This window comes from Aquila chrysaetos, chromosome 6, assembly GCF_900496995.4.
Source record: "Aquila chrysaetos chrysaetos chromosome 6, bAquChr1.4, whole genome shotgun sequence".
NCBI lineage: Eukaryota > Metazoa > Chordata > Aves > Accipitriformes > Accipitridae > Aquila > Aquila chrysaetos.
In genome coordinates this window covers 51,970,711-51,991,251 of record NC_044009.1, presented here as the reverse complement: position 1 = coordinate 51,991,251, position 20,541 = coordinate 51,970,711, and the positions used below count along the sequence as shown (strand labels likewise).

At 35.6% G+C, this 20,541-nt stretch overlaps 1 protein-coding gene across 1 annotated transcript in view; it reads left to right on the top strand.

Annotated features, from left to right (window-relative positions):
• Positions 1-20,541, top strand: part of NEB (nebulin) — a 131,028-nt gene that overhangs the window by 78,361 nt on the left and 32,126 nt on the right. The window contains 27 exon segments of the mRNA XM_041124650.1: positions 108-212; positions 304-408; positions 886-993; positions 1,683-1,796; positions 2,284-2,481; positions 3,152-3,256; positions 3,985-4,089; positions 4,398-4,505; positions 4,786-4,893; positions 6,389-6,496; positions 7,138-7,242; positions 7,336-7,440; positions 7,635-7,733; positions 7,962-8,072; positions 8,243-8,347; positions 9,049-9,153; positions 9,587-9,691; positions 10,819-10,923; positions 11,238-11,342; positions 11,882-11,986; positions 12,473-12,577; positions 14,076-14,180; positions 16,927-17,031; positions 17,210-17,317; positions 18,550-18,654; positions 19,902-20,006; positions 20,126-20,230. Coding sequence (XP_040980584.1) covers positions 108-212; positions 304-408; positions 886-993; positions 1,683-1,796; positions 2,284-2,481; positions 3,152-3,256; positions 3,985-4,089; positions 4,398-4,505; positions 4,786-4,893; positions 6,389-6,496; positions 7,138-7,242; positions 7,336-7,440; positions 7,635-7,733; positions 7,962-8,072; positions 8,243-8,347; positions 9,049-9,153; positions 9,587-9,691; positions 10,819-10,923; positions 11,238-11,342; positions 11,882-11,986; positions 12,473-12,577; positions 14,076-14,180; positions 16,927-17,031; positions 17,210-17,317; positions 18,550-18,654; positions 19,902-20,006; positions 20,126-20,230 — 2,952 coding nt within the window.

The window sequence follows — 20,541 nt, the reverse complement described above, 5'->3', positions numbered from 1 at the left end:
TAATCCTGGGCTTCAGTTGTTCAGAATTGATTTTAAAGGAAGCTGGCAGGGAATTTCCTGGTCATTTTCAGCATTAATGTTTGTTTTGTTTTGTTTTGTTTCCTTAGATAAAATATACAGCAGCAGGAAAAGAGAATTTGCAGAACTTTGGTGTTGTTACTGACACACCTCTCTATGTGACTGCAGTGCAGAGTGGTGTAAATGCTAGTGATGTGAGTCTCCCCACTTTTTCTACTCAGGCTTTTCCCCATGCTCCTTCTGAGAATTGAAACAAATTAACTAGATCTGTCTTTCATATTACAGGTGAAATACAAGCAAGATTACCACAAAACGAAGGACAAGTATACAACTGTGACTGAAACAGTGGATTCTGAAAGAGTTCAAAATTTGAAACATCTCTTTAGCAATGTAAGTGTTTCTACACATTTTTTTCCTCTTAAGGTGCTACTATGTGGGATATTTGTTTTATTTTATTTGTTCACTCTGTTTGAAGATAAATGTCCAAACATGGATCTTATCAAAGCTAGTGATAGTCCTCTGCATTGCTTGCATATGGGGAAGATGCTGTATTTCAGGCAGAGGGCATATTTTCTAACTGTAGTTCCAGTCTTGTCAAAATACGTGCATTAATAAATGGATTCCCTGAAGAAAATTGCAGCTGAACAAAATTAAGACCTTGTATGAGAATGGGCATGAAGAGTTAGAAAGCTTTTTTATCACCCTTTATGCGCACTGTCAAGATTAAGCTAGTGTACAGCCTCTTGATATTAAGTAATAGTTATGGCGTATAAATAAAAACAGAAGGGCTTTTCATTTCTATTGGTCGTTGGTTATTACCCAGGAGAAGAATTTTTCCGCTTACAGAGACTTTCTATTTCCCCATAGAATCTCTACAAGAAAGCCTGGGAAAAAGTGAAAGCTACTGGCTATATAATGCCCTCTGATGCTGTATCCCTAGCTCGTGCAAAAGAACTGAAGCATAATGCTAGTATTGTAAGTGTATGAAATGTTTTCTTTTTTTTAAATGAGATCATCAATTCTAGCAATGAAATGCTTAATGCCTTGCATATCCTATAGGTATAAAAAAGTTTTTTTTAAATTATCTTCTATTTTTAATTTAGATATAATATGTATCTTTAGATAATCAGCTTTCTGTGATAATCATTTGGATAACAGTTAGTCCTTTGCTGCTTCTTTTCATGGAAAAAAATATCACATTTTATAGTAATAGAAACTGTTTCTTGAAAATGTCTAGTTAGGTTTTTTTTTTTTTTTAGTCTAAATTGCATAAGCATGCAGGTCAAAAAAACACCAAATGTCTTTAAATGGTGCTTTACCAAGTATAGAAGAACATAATCTTATGCTTTACTGAACTGAGACTTATGAGAGGTAACTCTCTTCATGGCTACCTTTAAATGAAAGAGCTGGAAAAATAAATAAATAGCTTATTCTACTTCTATTTATTTTTAAAGTCTTCTAGTCAACTTGTTATTTTTACAACATGATAGTTATGATGTGCTTTCTTTGCCATTTAAAATAAATAGAAAACCAAGATCCTGCTTTAAAGGCTTTCTCTGCTTGTTGGACTCAGTTAAATATTCTGCGTACTGTTGAACTTTGTTCCAAAAATACAGTTGATTCATGGAGTTAGTTATTTGCTGCCTTTCTTTGCATCTGCTTAGGTAAAATACCGAGAAGAATATGACAAGTTTAAAGCACTGTACACGCTACCCAGAGGTGTTGAGGATGATCCCAATACAGCAAGGTGCCTTAGAGTTGGAAAACTTAATATTGATGTAAGTGTTGTTTACTGATGTGTGTTTTCCTGATAAAACCATACTTATCTCAGAAGAGGCTACTCAAAGAATCCACATGTCTTCATTCAGATAGCACATTTCCACATCATTTGGCAGTGTTCAGTATTTGCTAAATTCTATAATACACCTACAAATGTCTTTTCAAGCTTGTGACTAAACTGTTAAATTGCCTGCATGGCTAAACCTTTAGTGTAGTATGTTTATGTATAAAATGGAGCACTACATAGTCTACCTCCTTTTAACAAGTGAATACAATGAAAACTTGACAAATCACATTTTAGCACCATTGTTAAGGTTCTGCAAATTATTTTTAGAGCAGGCAAGATGTAAATTTTAGTCATAGCCAAAGTGATTGCTCTCCCACTAACATTGCATGAAAATATCAATAATTTTGCTTCAAATTTATCAATAGTTAATGCTTTAGACTATTTGTCAGCATTATTAATGTACTGCTTTAACTCTGCAGCGTCTGTACAAGGAAGTCTATGAAAAGAATAAAGCCAAAATCCACATTATTCCTGACATGGTGGACATAATTTCTGCTAAGGACGCACAGAAGAAAGTCAGTGAAATTGATTACCGCACACATCTCCATGAATGGATCTGTCTTCCAGATCTTCAAATCAATGCCCATGTTCGAAAAGTAACTGATCAAGTCAGTGATGTAAGTTCACAAATCATGTATTTGTGGCTCACTTTTTTAAAAAGATTCTTGCATTTATGCTCTGTTAGAGGAAATGATTTAGCAAAAACTTAGTTGGAGCACTCTGAAGTCGCCACTAGAATCCGTTGTATTATGCACTGCTAAATAGCATCTGTATCATGTTTTTGTTACACTTGACAATAAGTGCATAGTTGTGATACGGCTTAGTATGCATAATTTCAGTGTTATCAGTGTAGGCATTGGGTCGTAACTTTACAGTTCTACCAGTTCAGCCATCCCTGTCTGTAAATCGTCCTTTATTATTTGGTTGCATAAGATGTGGAAACTTTGGAAGTTTGAGAAAATCCTGGTGGTGCAAAGCTTCTGTGCACTTGGCTTGCATAGGTCAGTCCAGGAGTAGGCCAGCAATCTATCAGTAAATCATTGCTCAGTAGAATATGCAAGTAGTTTTTTTAAAAATCATTGTGTTTATTGGCCAAACTGAAACAATGAAGAAAAATTATTTAAATTCCCAAAGGAATTGTTTTGATATTCTCAAGCCAAAAAAAAGTCAAAATACTGGAAATTTTACTTGCCATCATTTGACAGTTGTGTTTCACACTGATTTAGCAATAAGGGATTAGATCCTAGTGGAAGTCTTACAGATTGTTTCTTTGCTCTGATACCTTAGGTGTTATATAAGGATGATCTTAACTGGCTGAAAGGCATTGGCTGCTTTGTATGGGACACTCCTGAAATTCTCCATGCCAAACATGCCTATGATCTTCGCAGTGATGTGAGTGGTTACACTGGTTTTGCTTCCTTTTTTTTTTTTTTTTTTTCACTCCACTGTATTAAAAGGACGGAGTAGCTTTATTCTACTCCAGATATAATCTGGAAAATGTTATGTATCCTTCTCTACTGAAGTATTCATTAAAGAACCATATATGGTTATTTAAACTTTGCTGCTCTAGAAGTAGATATTGTCAGGTTACATCCCATTCAGAAAGTATTAAGCATATGTTTAAATACTTGTCTTCTCAGAAAAGCACTTAAAACAGTAATTCTTCATTCAGAAGCTCTGAAGTAAAGCAGAAATGGTGCAGAATTCATATTTTTTAAAAGTATTTTGATGTTGATTTTATGATTTCTTAAGATTTTATGACACATCCTTAGTTTGGGATTAAGCCATTAAAATAGGAGAATAACCATTCTGGTTTTTGAGAATATATGTCCCTTCATAAGTTCTGTATTAGAAGTATGTTGGGTATTTATCATATGGTACATATGCCTATTCTGTGAATGAGTATTGACATTTCCTGATGTTCCTTGATAAAACTTATCAGCTGCTCTTATCTGGTGAGGTGCCGTGTTCATTTATTCAGCCATAGTTTCAATACACTTTCTGTTTAAATGCTGGTTCACTAGTAGAATAGTTCAGTAATAAAATAAATAGTAAATATAATAAATTCACTTAACAATGACTAGCCTTACTAGTTAGAGCTCTTGAATTTCTCTCTGCAGATTAAGTACAAATCTAAGGCAGAAAAAATGAAAAGTGACTACACTGTGGTCATGGAAACTCCTGTCTATGTCCAGAATGTCCTCAGTGGCTTGAATTTAAGTGAAGTAAGTATTTGTATCGCCTTTCACCCCCAATATTGCATATGCCATTACCTCACAAGTTCTAGAAATGCGACTTTTAATATTTCTTAATAATTTTATTTTAATAATTTAATCACTGCTGATTATCTACAACTTGTTGCCTATGCCCTTATAAAGATATGAGAACACAATCACTAAAATCATTAGTTGCCTGAATCCAAAAGACTTCCATCCAGTTTTTAGGAGAAAATCCTGTATGTATGCAAACAATACGTACTGTGAGAGAACATCACAATTATGATTCTCCTCTAATTACTTTTTCTTTTTCTCAGGCTGTCTATCGTGGTGCGTATATGCACAATGTTAAAGGCAAAATGATTCCTACTGATAAAACAGTAGATTTGGAGCGGGCATATCGTGCGAACAAAATACAGAGTGAAGTAAGTATAAAACTTTTGGGCCCACAGAGTTTCAGATATTGAAAAAGCAAATTCTTTAAAAGTTAATGTCTGTCTGTAGCTTTACAGATAAAGAAGCTAGATTTCACTGCTCTAAAATGAAAGTGGGAAAATGTCCTCATTTAAGCTACAAGTATGCATTATAATGCAGACATGGGGGAAATCTTTTGCCAATTGTGATTAAGAGATTTCCTATGCAGCTAATGAATAGTCTCAAATATTACACACAGTTATCACAAACTCTCTCTCTCTTCTCTTGCAGAATTTGTATCGCTGGGCTGGTGTGAATGCTCTACCTACTGGATACACCCTTCCCACAGATACTCCCAGCTTTCAGCATGCTAAACATGTCCAATACATCGGCAGTGATGTAAGTAACGTACTAAGTCCTCCTACAACATGAATTGCAAGGGAATATTTGATGCCCATCCTGTGTGAGATATAACTGTTTGAGACAGTTATTTCTCAGATACGAAATTGCTTGTCAGAGAGCAACAAGAGTGGAGTAGTTCCGTGTGGATGCCTGAGCCAGGAACTGAGGGTGACCATGACATAGGCAGTGAGCTCATCATCCACAGTGAAGTCCCACTGTACCTGAATGGGGTGGGCAGAACAGGGTGCTGATAACAGGTTGCATCAACAGTCCCAGACAAGGTGAGGAACCAGGGCCAAGGTCCATCCAGGGGGATCCAGTCAGGAGCTGCAGGAAACAGAGCAGAGATGGGAGACAAGCTACCTACAACATAGGTGCAAGGTAAATCCAGGAGACAGGGCTAGAGGCAAGTTACCAATAACACAGGACCAATGTCCATCCAGAAAATGAGGATATAGACAGGGCTGAAGACAGGTGTGCTTATGTCGTGGTTTAACCCCAGCTAGCAACTAAGGACCATGCAGCCACTCACTTACTTACACCCACCCTGAGCGGCGGGGAGAAAATCGGAAGGAAAAAGGTAAAACTCATGGATTGAGATGAAGACAGTTTAATAGAACAGAAAGGAAGAAACTAATAATGTTAATAATAACAATAATAAAATTACAATAATAAAAAAAGAATTGGAATACACAAAACAAGTGATGCACAATGCAACTGCTTACTATTTGCCGACCGATGCCAAATTAGTTCCCAAGCAGCGATCCCCCCAGGCCAACTCCCCCCAGTTTATATACTGGGCATGACGTCACATGGTATGCAATATTCCTTTGGCTAGTCTGGGTCAGCTGCCCTGGCTGTGTCCCCTCCCAGTTTCTTGTGCCTTCCAGCCTTCTTGCTGGCTGGGCATGAGAAGCTGAAAAATCCTTGACTTAGCATGAACACTGCTCAGCAACAACTAAAAACATCAGTGTGTTATCAACATTCTTGCCATACTGAATCCAAAACAGCACTGTGCCAGCTACTAGGAGGAAAATTAACTCTATCCCAGCTGAAACCAGGACAGCTTACAACATAGCTCAGGCAAGGCCTGACATCCCAGGTGTGGCTAGTCAGTGCAATTAAATCTCAGTGCACTCAAGCCCCAACATTGGTAATGTGTGCCTTAACAGAATTTAAATGTTACCAAACCCAATAATTATCTGAAGCAATTACTATCAAAATATAAATTTCCTCAGGCAGATGCAAATATCTTATTAGATGGAAGAGAAATTTGAAATGTTATTAATCTTGGGCCACATGATAACGGTAAAAATAATGATGATGTGATGTGTAGTGTATTTAACTCTGATATAGCTAAATCTCATGTGTTTATCTCTAAAAAAAAATCTTGCTCTTTATACTGCATAAATTACTGTCAGAACTGCAGTGTAAGTAGAATCACAATCAAATTTAGTTTCTCTATGTTTTTATTCCTTTTTCCACTTTATAGCTGAAATATAAAGAAGCTTATGAACACATGAAAGCTAAAGGATATACTCTGGGACCTAAAGATGTTGGGTTTGAAAATGTGAAGAAAGTGAATCAAGTCATTAATGAGGTACAGTAAATATATGTATTTGCTTTCAATTGTATTTGTAGTGCCCAAAATATGAATGATGAGAGTACATTGACTGGGAATGTTGTAGGGTCCCTGTTCTTTGAGGCTTTTAAGAGCAGTTTAGAAAAATATCCATCAGGAATGGCAGGGGATCATTGATCCAGGCTTGGAGTTGGGCTGTATGGCTCTTTAAAGTTCTTGATAACTCTAACTTTCTGTAATCCTGTAAAACTGTTACCATAATATAAAATAAGCTTAACTTTATTAACTGATCTGCTACTTGATTAAAGTTGCATAGAAATTATTGTATCTGTATGACATTGGGTCTCGATAGTCTTAGGTTTTATATATATGTACTCAATTCTTTGGTCTTTGGCTTTAATAGGACAAAAATTAAACATACATATTTACATGTCTGTAGGATTAGTGTCTCACATTCTCCATGCATTAGAGATGCTGCTATCAAAAACAATTGTGGAAAATCTTTGCCTGGTTAAAAATAGTATGTTTGCTCTGTTTTCTCTGGTAGTTATGTAACACCTAGCAAAAAAAATGCCCTGAAAAGAGAAGTACTTAGACTCTGCCAATCTGCTTGCCATTTTAAGTTTTTAACATGTAGAATGTTGTCTCCTTTGATACAGAGGTTGTATCGGGCAACATACCACAAGTACAAGGACAAGATTCATACCACTCCAGACACACCAGAAATACGTCAAGTCAGAGCAACGCAGGAAGCTGTCAGTGATGTATGTGTCTTTCTAACATAAAAAAACCAGAAGAGATTTAGAATATTCAGCACGACCAACATGTGAAATGCTTTTTTTCTCTTTGTCTTTCAGCTGATCTACAAGTCAGATTTCTTTAGGATGCAGGGACACTTGATTTCATTGCCATACACTCCTCAGGTGTTGCACTGCCGCTATGTTGGGGACATCACAAGTGATGTAAGCAACTTCTGTTGAGACACCTGGTATTTGAATACAACAGGTCTAATACTTTATACCAAAAGTGGAATTTGGCTTCTATCATTTGCATTCTATTCTGTAATAGATAAATGCTTTGTAACTGTTTAGGGACTGATTAATGAAATTATCCCAAAAGTTAACTTTTGATTTTTCTTTTTCAAATTGCCTGATAGAATAAATACAAGGAGGATCTAAAGTGGTTGAAGGGCTTGGGTTGCTTTCTGTATGATACTCCTGATATGGTCCGTGCTCGTCATCTGCGTAAGCTTTGGGTAAGATTTTTCTTCTGAGGACCGTGTATAACAATGATTGATTTATTTACATGCATGCTATGTACTTCCAGGAAGTTAAGTACATGAAAATGAGTAAAGACTTATGACAGAATTTCTTGCCATGCAGCTAGTTAGTTGTTTCAAAGTGCTGTTAGGTTACACTGTAAAATTTTCTTTACTACCAAGAATAATAAAAGCTTCCTAAGTGATACTGCTTTTCTCTTTCAGTCTAATTATATATACACGGATACTGCAAAGAAGATGTGGGCTAAATACAATGTGGTATTGGATACTCCTGGATACAGAGCAGTTCAGGAACTAAAAACCCATTTGAGTGAAGTAAGTTCTGTATTATTTTTGAGCATCTTTGTTAGCTATAATTAAGCTCAGACCCTCTCACTGTTTTTTCTGAAATACGTGAGATGTTATAATTGCAAAGCTGTGGTTGTTTGGCTGCTAAATGAACATATGTAACAGAAAAAATAATTCACAGACCTGTCTTTTTCCAGCTGGTTTACAGAGCTGCAGGCAAGGAGCTGAAGACAAAATACACTTCCATCCTTGATACACCTGACTTCTTAAGAGCCAAGCAAGGACAAAAAATACAAAGCCAGGTGAAAAATTTGACTGATTAAAAAAAAAAACCTATCAGGGGATCCCTCTTAATATACCCTTAAAGTACAGAAAAATCCTTCCAGACCATTTCAAACCAATGTAGAATTCCTGCAGAGGATGTTTAAAGTGACTATTCCTCATTTTTAAGTGGCCATGAATTTTCATGTTGACCATGTCTGTGTAATGGACATGTTCGGCTTTGTCCATCTGAAACAGAGCACTGAACCCTGGTACAGTTCTGTTCCAATTCTCTGAAACTCTGACTTCATCGGAGGAATAAATATTTTTATTCATCTACCTTTATTCATCAACATTTCTTTATTGATACAGTAGTTCATTATCTGAGTTACTAGCTACAAATTTTGTGGTATTTTTAAATTTGCAGAACAAAATGAAGATACTCACCAGAGAAAAAACAGACCTTATGGATGCTTTTGTCTAAAGCTAGGTCTGGATGTAGGGCAGAGAGGTCATTAATGTCACATGAATTTGACTTCTTGGTTTGTGAGCATGTTACTGGCAGTTACAGAATATCAAGAGTATGAACTGAGATAGTAAGGAAGAGGAAAGGGCACATTATTTTTTCCTGGGGTAAATCTTGTGGTTATCTATACATTGTGAATTTACAGTCATTTTTCAGAGAGATAAAGTAAAACTTACTTGAAATGTATATTTTTTGATTCTTTTCTTCTTGCTGCAGTACTTGTACGTGGAACTTGCCACAAAAGAGAGACCTCATCATCATGCTGGTGGTCAGACTCCAGCCTTTACCCATGCTAGGCACGTAAAGGACATGGTCAGTGAGGTAAGATATTTGCGGTTTTTTTGTTTGGTACCACTATGCTGAACTGTTTAGAAGTTTTATTTCTAATTTCAGTGATAGTTTCAAGGCTCAGATCGGTTTACCCTTCATTTAGTTTTCTGTCTCTTATGCTTAAGTTCCACATTTCTTTTATAAGTTGTGGTAAAAGAGTACACTTTTTTAATATGTTTTAGTATTTTATAAGATACCTGTTTCTAAGTGCTTGTTTGCAGAACCTGAGGTACACTGGCTGAAAGGCCAGGAAGACCTAGAAAGAGCTGAACAGCTGAGCTTGGTTCCCAAAGTTTTGACAGAAGGCTTTGCAAGAATGACTTTATGCAGTCAGTGTAGCACCCCTAGGTGTTAATATAATCCCAGATTAGCAAATGCTTCTAAGACTAAAGATATAACTTTTCCCTTTTGCTATCTCTCTTAGAAAAAGTATAAAACCCAGTATGAGAAGATGAAGGACAAATACACGCCTGTCCCGGACACACCAATCTTGATCAGAGCCAAGAGAGCATACCTGAATGCCAGTGATGTATGTAGTCCATGAACACTTTCACTGCTGCTTCTTTTGGTTTCTTTATGAAAAGAACAGAAAAAGGGTCGATGGAGAACAAGCATGCAAAGCATAGAATATCTCAGTGTGGGTCATAAACGAGGTCACCCCATTTGCAAGTACATTTCCATTTGATATTTACAGAGATTATTAAGTTTTTACTTCATGTCACTTTAATGCTTTTTTAAAATTTATTATAATTCATTTTCCATTGCACTGAAGTGTGGTCTTACACCAAAGAAAAATAGATTTGAAGTAATTTACTTACACATGAAATCTCCAAATAGCGCAGACTGGAGTGAAATGATTGATGCTGGAGCCAGGATAGAATATGTTTTATCAGATATTTTCATATCAGTTTTGTGTTACAGTAAACTTGCATGTCACTGAGAATGTGCTCATTTTTTAATTTAGAAGTAGATTAGATAGAAAAATTTTATGAGCTGCTGCATATAAGGTTATTAAGGTGAAATTGATTTTTCCTTCAAGCATGGAATAGTGATTTGTGATTTAAGGCAATGGCTAAGAGTACTCTACTCATTCGTGAGATCTTTGCTATATATTTCAGATTGCACGTTGTATCCTGAAAGGATATGTGCTGGGCTGGTGTTTTGTTCTACTGATTAGTCTTACTGCTCTCTTAAGTATGATTTTTAAATACTGCAAAGGAGCATCCCAGTTCTCTTGCACATCTGAATTTCTCCTCAGAGGAAGTCTTTCTCCTAAGACTGGAATGATCTTCCTGCTTTCTTCTAGATCAGGACATGGAAGAAGGGATAAGTAGTTTTTTATGCAAAAAGTGGCACTTTTGCTGTTCTAGAGTAGTCCTGTGATACGTGGATGTTTTTTCCTCAGTATTCAGTCTGAAAATGAACTGGATGAAATGTTGTTTTAGAGGTACCAACTCCTTTTCTCTCTAATTTTCACCATAAGTCTCAGTCAAATTGCAATTGATTGTAAGCAATTGCAGCATCTCAGGGTTTACATTAGGATGTTAGACAGCAACATATCCCTGGATGTCAATCCTAAGAGGTAGGAAATTTAACTAAAACAATTCCTGACAGATAAATATAATATATTCTTTTATATGTTATTTTTCTTACCAGTTGCGCTACAAAGAAACCTTTGAGAATACTAAGGGCAAATACCACACAGTGAAAGATGCTTTGGATATTGTCTATCATCGAAAGGTCACCGATGATATTAGCAGTGTATGTATACAACATTTTCATTCCTAATTAGTGTTTGTCATATAATAACCTAGAATATGCCACTTATGCTATCGCTCTATTTAAGTGTGTCAAATAATTAGAAAAATATGATCAGCACTATTAATATTAACTTCTTTCCTTCTCTGGAAGATTATACACTTGATTGCCTTTGGTGTTACAAAAGTGAATGCAAGTAAATCTCATTTCCACTGTTTTAGTTCTGATTTTTCAGAAAAAGGAATGTCTTGAAACTGTATGATTTGGAGTGTTCTGTTCTCAGATTGTTTTACTTCATTCTTCAATTTTATGTGTAGGTGAAATATAAGGAAAATTATATGAGCCAGTTAGGAATCTGGAGATCAATCCCAGACCGTCCAGAGCATTTCCATCATCGCGCAGTCACGGATGCTATTAGTGATGTGAGTTCAAATAGTTTCTGGATGTGAGAGGTTGAAAGTTATAAGTAGGTTTCCAAAATGAAAACCAAGTCTTATTTCATGAGAAAGGGAAGGTAGCTGAAATTTTTAAAGTGATTTGCACTTTTACCTGGCAGATCTGTGAAATGACAGAGCAAATCAGATGGCTAAAATTACAGCCCTTCTCCTTTTGAAATTAACAGAACAGTCTTGATTAATTTCAGTTGCATTTGCTTAGATTTGTTTGTTAACCCTATGACAACCCTTCATTGTACATATCTGTACATATACAATAATCCCTTAATTGTACAAGAATAAATGTTTTTTTAATTCACACAGGAACCCCAATAGCTAATGATAGATTAGGTACGTGAATAATCTTAGTCCGTCAGAAAAGTATGAGTTACTCTAACTTATTTTATAATGGAATAATAATGGATGTAGCTCTGTTTGCTACACCTTGTGTTCAGGTGCCATTTCAGCATTGATTGGCTACCACTTGGTGTCACTTAAAACTGAATCCTTTTACTTCTTTTCTGAAGGTTAAATACAAGGAAGACTTATCATGTCTCAGAGGCATTGGCTGTTATGCATGGGATACTCCAAGTTTTGCTCTGGCAGAAAAGAATAAGGTGCTCTACAGTGGGGTAAGTAAAACAGTCTGAATTGGTGCTAAAGGTTTTATTGACATTTGCTTATATTGTAGATAAATTTTTCCCAGGAGAATCCAGTTCTAACCTAGACATTGATATGAATAACTCATGGTAGAACTTAATATATAGCTTCTACAATTTCAGTTCTTACTGTAAAAGAAAACAGAGGCAAAATGATCTTTTACTTATCCCCTCTGTTCCTTGCAAAGATATCAGCTCCATAGTAATTTTTCTAGTGATTCTAAGTCTAGCTTTAAAATTATGAAGATTTGAAATTTCCATTGCTTTCTTGATGTGCTAGTTCCATTCTGCATACTACATTTACAACTATTTTTTGTTTGTAGATATGTTAAATGCACATATGCAATAATTCTACCATGGTTTTGCTGCAGATTGTTTCTAAAATCATGTTTTCATTGCCCTACCCATCTTTGGAATAACATTGGAATGTTTTTTTTCTGTTTGTTTCTTTTTCTCCAGTGTAAGTACAAGGAGATATTTGAGAAGACTAAGTCTCAGTTTCAGTATGTAGCTGACTCTCCAATTAACAAGCATTTTAAACATGCAACTCAGTTGATGGATGGGGTAAGTGATTTTTGTAGAGTCTCGTACTGAAGTAGTAAGTGTGTGTATGTTAATACCGAGTTGAAGGTTCATCTTCCTTTTGAAATTGTAAATAAATCAAAATATATTCAGGCTTAAAGATGTCTTAAGGTCAGACTAAAATCGTGAAAGACAAGGTTGTTCTTATTGCCTGTCTGAGTATTAGGATAGGGCAGGTTTACAGTACCTAAAAAGTGAAATCCTGACCCCTGTTCCATTACTTTGTCATTGCAAAGAAACCTCTCCTTTGCTGACTGGTAAATACATGCTAACTTAAACAGTGCTATTTACTTAGTAACACTGATTGTTGATTGTCGTGAAAACAGTGTAGAGAGAATCACAACTGCTTTCCTGAAACATTGAAGAAAAACTTCATCAGTGTCAGGAAGATAGTATTACGTTCGAAGTTACCATAGCTCTGTTTCATTTCAGATACTTTGCCTTGAATTCTCCCACTCTACTACTTAGTTTTTCTTACTTTTCTCCTGTAGTGCTAAAGAAAGAATAAACATAACATAGTAGCAAAGGGGATTAATGAATGCCCCTGGATCTAAAATTAAAATCACCAGTGGATTTTCTAGGAGTAGTGCTGTACACCCACAGGACAAAGCCCATTGAAAAGCACTGTGTTCTACGTGAATTCTCATCAGCTTAGAGTTGACATACCACACCGGCCTCTGATGCTTTTTATTAAAGCAGAGTATATTTAGACTCTCACATCTTGGTATTTTGTTCTTTTTCACCAGACATTGTTACATTTACTGAGAGGTAAACAATTTATTACAGTATTACCTGTTCTAGGTTAGAAAAACTGTTTCACAACAGATTCCATTCCAGTACCATTGCTGTCATTTCATGCGCAATTTGATAAGCAGTGAACCAGAATTTGTTATGGAAGGTTGTTAGTATTCAGTCTTCTTATTGTTTGGTAGAGCAAATAAGGAAAAATTTAATGGGAGAAACATGAATGAGTAAAATTTTAGCAACGGGGGCTCCATACATGGAAATGAACTTGCCTAAATGTCTTCTGTTATGTAAGTGAAGTTTTTTGTGATGAGGCATTACAGTTTTTGCTTACAAAATTTCTGATGATAGTATAACATTGTATTTTACACTTGAATCTCATTCTGTTCTCTTTGTACTCAAATCAAGAAACTAGTTCCATAGAGAGTTGCTTCTGCAGTTATTTTTCATGACGAAAGTAAGTTGTAAAATGCCTTATTGAAGAGTGGCAGGGATAGAATATAGGCATCCTTAAATTGTAGATTAGGCATTCCAGTGGAAATTTAGAAATGCAAATATTATTTGGAAATGTTTTCTCTCTATGTGTTTTTTTAATATGTTTTTCTCTTTTGGGTATGATCTTCAATCCCAGTCTTTAAATAGTCCATGTAAAGAGGTTTCAGTGGTTAGAAGTATGATCTCTTTGTGTCTTCACTCTCTTTTAATTTGTTACACTGTATTATGCTATTCTGAGCAGAAATTATATAAAGCTGCCTATGAGAAGCTCAAAGATAGGTACAGCGTTATTGTGGATGATCCTAGGAACCTCCTGGCCAAGTGGGGGACTACACTGAGCAGTCAGGTACTGTAGGAGCACTAGCCGGTGCTGCCAGAAAGTGCCTGGTCACTCACAGCTACTCTGTCTGTGTGAAACGTCTATAGCTAGCAGTATCACAGGTTTCACCTGTGATGTTGTGATGTTCTAGTTCAGTTCATCAGATGGTCTTTGTTTTGCCACCCAAAAAGAATTATTACTTTTTGAGTGAGCTAATCTCTACTGTATGTACTTTCATATATTGTGCATCAATTGACATCAGAAATCTAATGCCTCTTGAAGTCATTGGAGAGGTTTTAAAAAATGCATGTTGTATCATCCGTTTATTTTTTATTACCTCTCTTTTAATGACCTTTACAGACATTATCTTCTTACTCATTACTCAAGCAACAGTGACATATTTGGCTTTTGAGTATCCTCACCTTAATCTATAATTTAGTCTTATCTCCCAAAAAATATTTTCAGAATTTCGTTTATGGGATAGTATGCAAATCTTTTAATATATATTCTTGACATTCTTAATTATGTAGATGTAAGTTGTATGCACATCTGAGTGAATACATACAGTACCTTGCCTAAATCTCTCCACTCTCAAAGTGTCTGGGATCTAGAGCTGCATTGTTGTTTATGGTGTTCACAAGTCTCTTTTGTGCTTCGTTGCCATTTGCATGAACAGAAAAAATATAAATCCTTTGCCAAGATGCTCCTGCAACATGGATGTAATGAAATTCTGAGGCCAGATATGCTGACAGCACTCTACAACACATACTTATGGAGCCAGGTAATATGAAGAACTGCTGCCGTAGGAGACATTATATATGCAAATATATATATACAAATTAGCTGCTTGGAATTCTAATATTTAATGCTTGGGAGTTCTCTAAATTTCTACCGACATCAGACTCCAGAGTTTTGTCAATGTGCTTAATGCTGGCTATGACAAAGTATTTTTTAAAACAGAATATCTGAAACAATATTTACTGTAACTTGGACTTCACTGAGCTCAGGCTGATCTTGCCTTCATTTTCTCCTTTCATTATAAATAATTTTTATATATATTTCTATATTAAATTTCACATACTTACATAAAGAACAATTTTCCATATATTTAAGATATTGTGTGTTAGCTGTTCCAGATATTTACCTAACCAAATTCTCATTCTGCCACCATTTCTTGGACTGACCACCCCTCATAATGCAAGTCTGTTAATTCAGTATGAACACGAAGACGTAATTTGGCAAGTAGATTACAACATTTATCTACCACTCTGCCTGAGAATGGTGTCAGACTGTGCCTAGATACAGAACAGAGTCATGTCTCACTTCTAAGTGCTCTTAGAAATGGTATAGGCACACAGGTCCGTAGTAAATCATGTTTTCATCAATTTCCTTCTTTACATACTGCTTTTAAGCAAGGCTAGCAAAGCAGTCCTCATGCAGTCACATAATACAGTTTATTAAAAAAAACCAACCTCTCTCCTTTTGCCCGTTCTAGTAAGAATCAGAACGTAGAAAGTGAGTATGATTCCTCTATTTATTCGTACAGAACAAAGAGCCTAATACATTTATATTTCTGACGATGTAAAAGAAAGCCTGTAATGACTCTGATATATTGTGAAGAATTAATTTTCCGTATTCTACCTTCTTTAATCTGGATTCCAGCATATATATTTTGGTTGTACCAGTTGGATGAAAATGTGGCTTATTAAATAACGGATACATATTTATTTCTGCTCTGAAATCACAGCTGCTAGCAGTAACCTTACTCTTCAACGGTAAAAATTATTCCTGACTGGGCCAGGTGAAACTGGCATATAACATTTAAATTATAAACTGGAAATGCAGCAGTAGAAAACAATTACATGAGAGGGAGAGGGATGTTGTTCTTTGTTACTATTAGCACAGTTAATAAAATTCTTCAGTAATAAGGTACTGAAGTTCTTTACTAGACATTTTTGTTCAATTTATCTGTGGATTTATATTATGTCATTAAAAAATCATTGCAGGTAAGTGTGAGTATGTTTGAAGAAAAAAAAAAATAGCACTCTGCCTGACCTGCATGTTCATATGAGTTGACTTCATGTTATGATTTGTTGTTTGTATATGATTTTTTATATTTTGTCTGTCATAGTCCTGTTTCAAAGGCATGGATTTATTTTCTGATGCAAGATAGAGCATGAAAGTTCTTTTTAAAAAATATGTTCTAATCTCTTCCACCTGCCCTCAGGCTGTCTACAATGATTTATCATTCTCAGTGTACAGTCTGTTCTCACTGAATTCTGTGAAAACAGGTTTAGAGTCCTGAGCAGGGCAAGATGATCTTTAAAAAAGAAATTATCAAAACACAAATTCTGCTATCAAAGCCTTTAAAATAGTCTGGCATTATGATATATTCAGTGGAAGTTTTTATATTCTACTGTGTAAGATGTTTTACATTTCTCTTCATTTGATGAATATTTAAAAATGAGATGTTGTCCAGTTATGAATTTTAAAAGTCACTGATCTGCCGAGATTGCTTTTTTAGCTCAATCTTGGAGATTGAGGATAGAAGTGAAGCTTTTACACTCAGTGAAATAAATGTAAAATTAATCACACAGATAGGCAGCCTCCTAGGCAAATAAGGGATTTGCAAAGTTTAGCTGATTGTGCATATTCAGCTTTCATTGGCTATGGTGGAAGGATTTTGCAATTTTATGTGTGAATATAAACATATTTCCTGGAGGTGTTTTGTCTTGGTTTGTATGGCTAACATAAAATCTTTCCCAATCACCAGGTTGAATACAAAAAGGACTATGAAAAGAAGAAGGACAAGTATACTATGGTTGTGGATACTCCAGAACACTTAAGGACTACAAAAGTCAACAAACAGATTAGTGATGTAAGTGTGGTCAGTCCCTTTCAAGCATACCTCCTTCTCTGAATTCTGACCTTTGAAGTGTGATAATGAAGAATATGGCATTTTCAGTAGTCCATTAAACAATGTTTCTCATCTTGATTTTTTTCAATTGACACCAATAGTGTCAAGAAATAATATAATCTATAATTTTTATCTTCAGATTATTTACAAGTTGGAATATAACAAAGAGAAGCCTAAAGGCTATACTACAATCCATGATACACCTATGTTATTGCATGTGCGCAAGGTCAAGGACAGAATAAGTGATGTAAGTAAATTATCCTTGTCTGTGGTATCAACAAAGACACAGAAGTAACTCTTTGCTTTGATATGCAATACTTTTAACTCATATGTAACATTGTCATTAAAAAATAGCTTCTTGTTAGAATGTATTGGTTTTGTTTGCATGTAAAACTCCATATGTACTTAATGCTTTTTTAAAAAAACACAGTAGAGTATGAAAGTATGCAGGAAGTTTTTTTTGTGTAATGTTCTTTTGTAGCTCTTGGAACATTTTTGCTGGGGTAGAGCAGCCTTCGCTAGTAATAAAAGCCATGAGCTGGAACTGTTATCTAATTAAAGCATGGATTTGGGGAGTTTGTTTTTGGGTTTTCTTCCTCTGTTGGGTAGTGGCTTTTGTGGAGCCTTGAATAAGATACTTAATACATTACTGTGTTTATTCATTTCTTCTGTGGATATTGTAAATATGTAAGGTAAATATTCTGATCTAAAACAATTATGTGTTTTAATTATGGGGCAATGGAATGCTAAAAAGAAGAGAGAGAAAGGAAGATGAAGCAGATAGAGTAATATTGTAGGATTTGGGAGTCCTCATCCTAATTCTTCCTCTTACTCTAGGCTTTCTCTCTGACCTTTGTATTGTTCCTTAGATATCCATAAATAAAATGATACTGGCACTTCCATAATTCAACATAGTACTGTGAGAATAAGTAGCGTCAAAGTCATTCAGATGCTACATGAATTATCTATATAATGAGTAAATCTAGGAGGAAAAAATAACCATATTATCCAGATACTAACATGGATCATTAAGAGACAAAGGTATTCAAAAGCGATCTGTGAATTGAAGTACATTTTGTTGATTCCAAACTGAGTGCTGAATTTGAGATTCTATAAAGGAATTTTCAGAAAGCATTGAATGTGCCTATCATAAGACAAGAGTCTTTAAAGCATTGCTATTAGGTGCAAAAAACTAGAAACGGGAAGAATTACTGTTCATGTGTAGATTTTGTTAAATCTTAGTCTGTGCTTCATGGTGAGTTTTACCTGCTACATTTTCTATTTAAAAAGAATTGCTGCTGAAGAGAACCCTTCTTTCAGGCAGATAGTTGATACCAAGATGTATTGATATAATTTTTTCTATTAAGATTTTATCTTGACAGGAGAAATTTTTAATATTATATTTTTCATGTTTTGATGCTTTTCTTGTCAACAATGATATTGCCTTTGTAAACATTGTTTATGTTTGTCTTTCTTTAGCTGAAATACAAAGAAGTGTATGAGAGGAATAAATCTCACTGCAATGTCATAGCAGATTCAGTTCATATTAAGACTCCAAGGCATGCTTACAAGCTAAACAGCAATGTGAGTTCAGTTTTATTAATACTTTAATTTTATTATGGATAGTGTTTGGGACTGGCAGTGTGTCGTGGTTTAACCCCAGCCAGCAGCTAAGCACCACGCAGCCACTCACTTGCTTTCCCCCTACCCCATGCGATGGGGAGAGAATCGGAAGGAAAAAGGTAGAACTCATGGATTGAGATAAAGACAGTTTAATAGAACAGAAAGGAAGAAACTAATAATGATAATAATAACAATAATAAAATGACAATAATAATAAAAGGATTGGAATACGCAAAACAAGTGATGCACAATGCAATTGCTCACCACTTGCCGACTGATGCCGACTTAGTTCCCAAGCAGCGATCCACCCAGGCCAACTCCCCCCAGTTTATATACTGGGCATGACGTCACATGGTATGCAATATTCCTTTGGCTAGTCTGGGTCAGCTGCCCTGGCTGTGTCCCCTCCCAATTTCTTGTGCCCTTCCAGCCTTCTTGCTGGCTGGGCATGAGAAGCCGAAAAATCCTTGACTTAGCATGAACACTGCTCAGCAACAACTAAAAACATCAGTGTGTTATCAACATTCTTGCCATACTGAATCTAAAACATTAACACTATACCAGTTACTAGAAAGAAAATTAACTCTATCCCAGCCAAAACCAGGACACAGTGAAACCACGAGCAATTATTTTCAGTTCCATTGAAATTTTTTGAGCTTGGACATTGCTTCTAATTCTTATTCTTCTTGAATAAAATATATTTTAATTTATTTCATATTAAAGTGCTCGCTCTTGCAAGTTGTCCTTGAGGTCACTTGAGGTCCTTGTATGTCACACATCTACTGTTCTTCTCGTCCCCCTCTGTTTTCCTGACAGAGAGATAACTGCCCCAGAAATTTTCTGTGATGATGTTCTTGTAGACAAAGTGAGTGCTTCATGGGAAGCTCTACTGTGTTTTCTATTATTGATGGCCCAACATGCGCTTAAATAGGCAAGGAACTGAAAGCAGTCACCTTCTTCAAAGTCGTGATATCTTTTCAGTCATTCATATTCCTTTCTCCACGTAGCAGTGGAAAAGCTAGAGTAAATGGACTCCCACTGGATTGTACATGATTCAGAGGAAAGCCCTGGTCTGATGTAGATGCACTTTCTTACCTCTTCTCTCTTTATTTGGTACAGACCAAAAGAGAATTTGCATCTGTATGTCATGTGTAAAGTGCACAACTTCCAATTAACTTCTTTTTTTCTTGTTGTTTCACTGTAAACAGCTGGATTATAAGAAGAAATATGAAGCAGCCAAGGCTCATTGGCACTGGATTGCTGATAGGCCTGATTTTGTTCAAGCAGCCAAGTCATCTCTGCAACAGAGTGATGTAAGAGAATCAGAACAAACTGAATACTCCCCTTCCCCACATCTCTCATGTTCAGAATTAAAAAAAAAAGTAGAAGATTTGAGACTCTTCTTTTATCCTTTTATTTTTTCTTCCTGCAGTATGAATATAAACTGGACCGGGAATTCCTAAAGGGATGCAAACTCTCCGTCACAGATGATAAAAACACAGTATTGGCCTTAAATAATGCCATCCTGGCAAGTGATGTAAGTACTTGAACACTCACTTTTTTTGTTCTGCTAGAACTTTACTTACTACATAAACGACTTTATTGGAAGTATGATTGGATTAAGAATGAAGCTTTAAAAAGTTATGCTCAGTCTCACTTCACTATTTGGTTTGACTTGTTTATTTCATTAACAACTTGGCAAAATCTGAATAAATTTGGTCTTGTAAATGTCAGTGGCCTAGTTCATGGATTAAATAAATATTCAAAGTTAACATTGCCTGAACACCCTAGACGTTTGGTATATCTCTGTGTTCCTGTTACTGAAATAAAAATATTATCTGGAGAAAA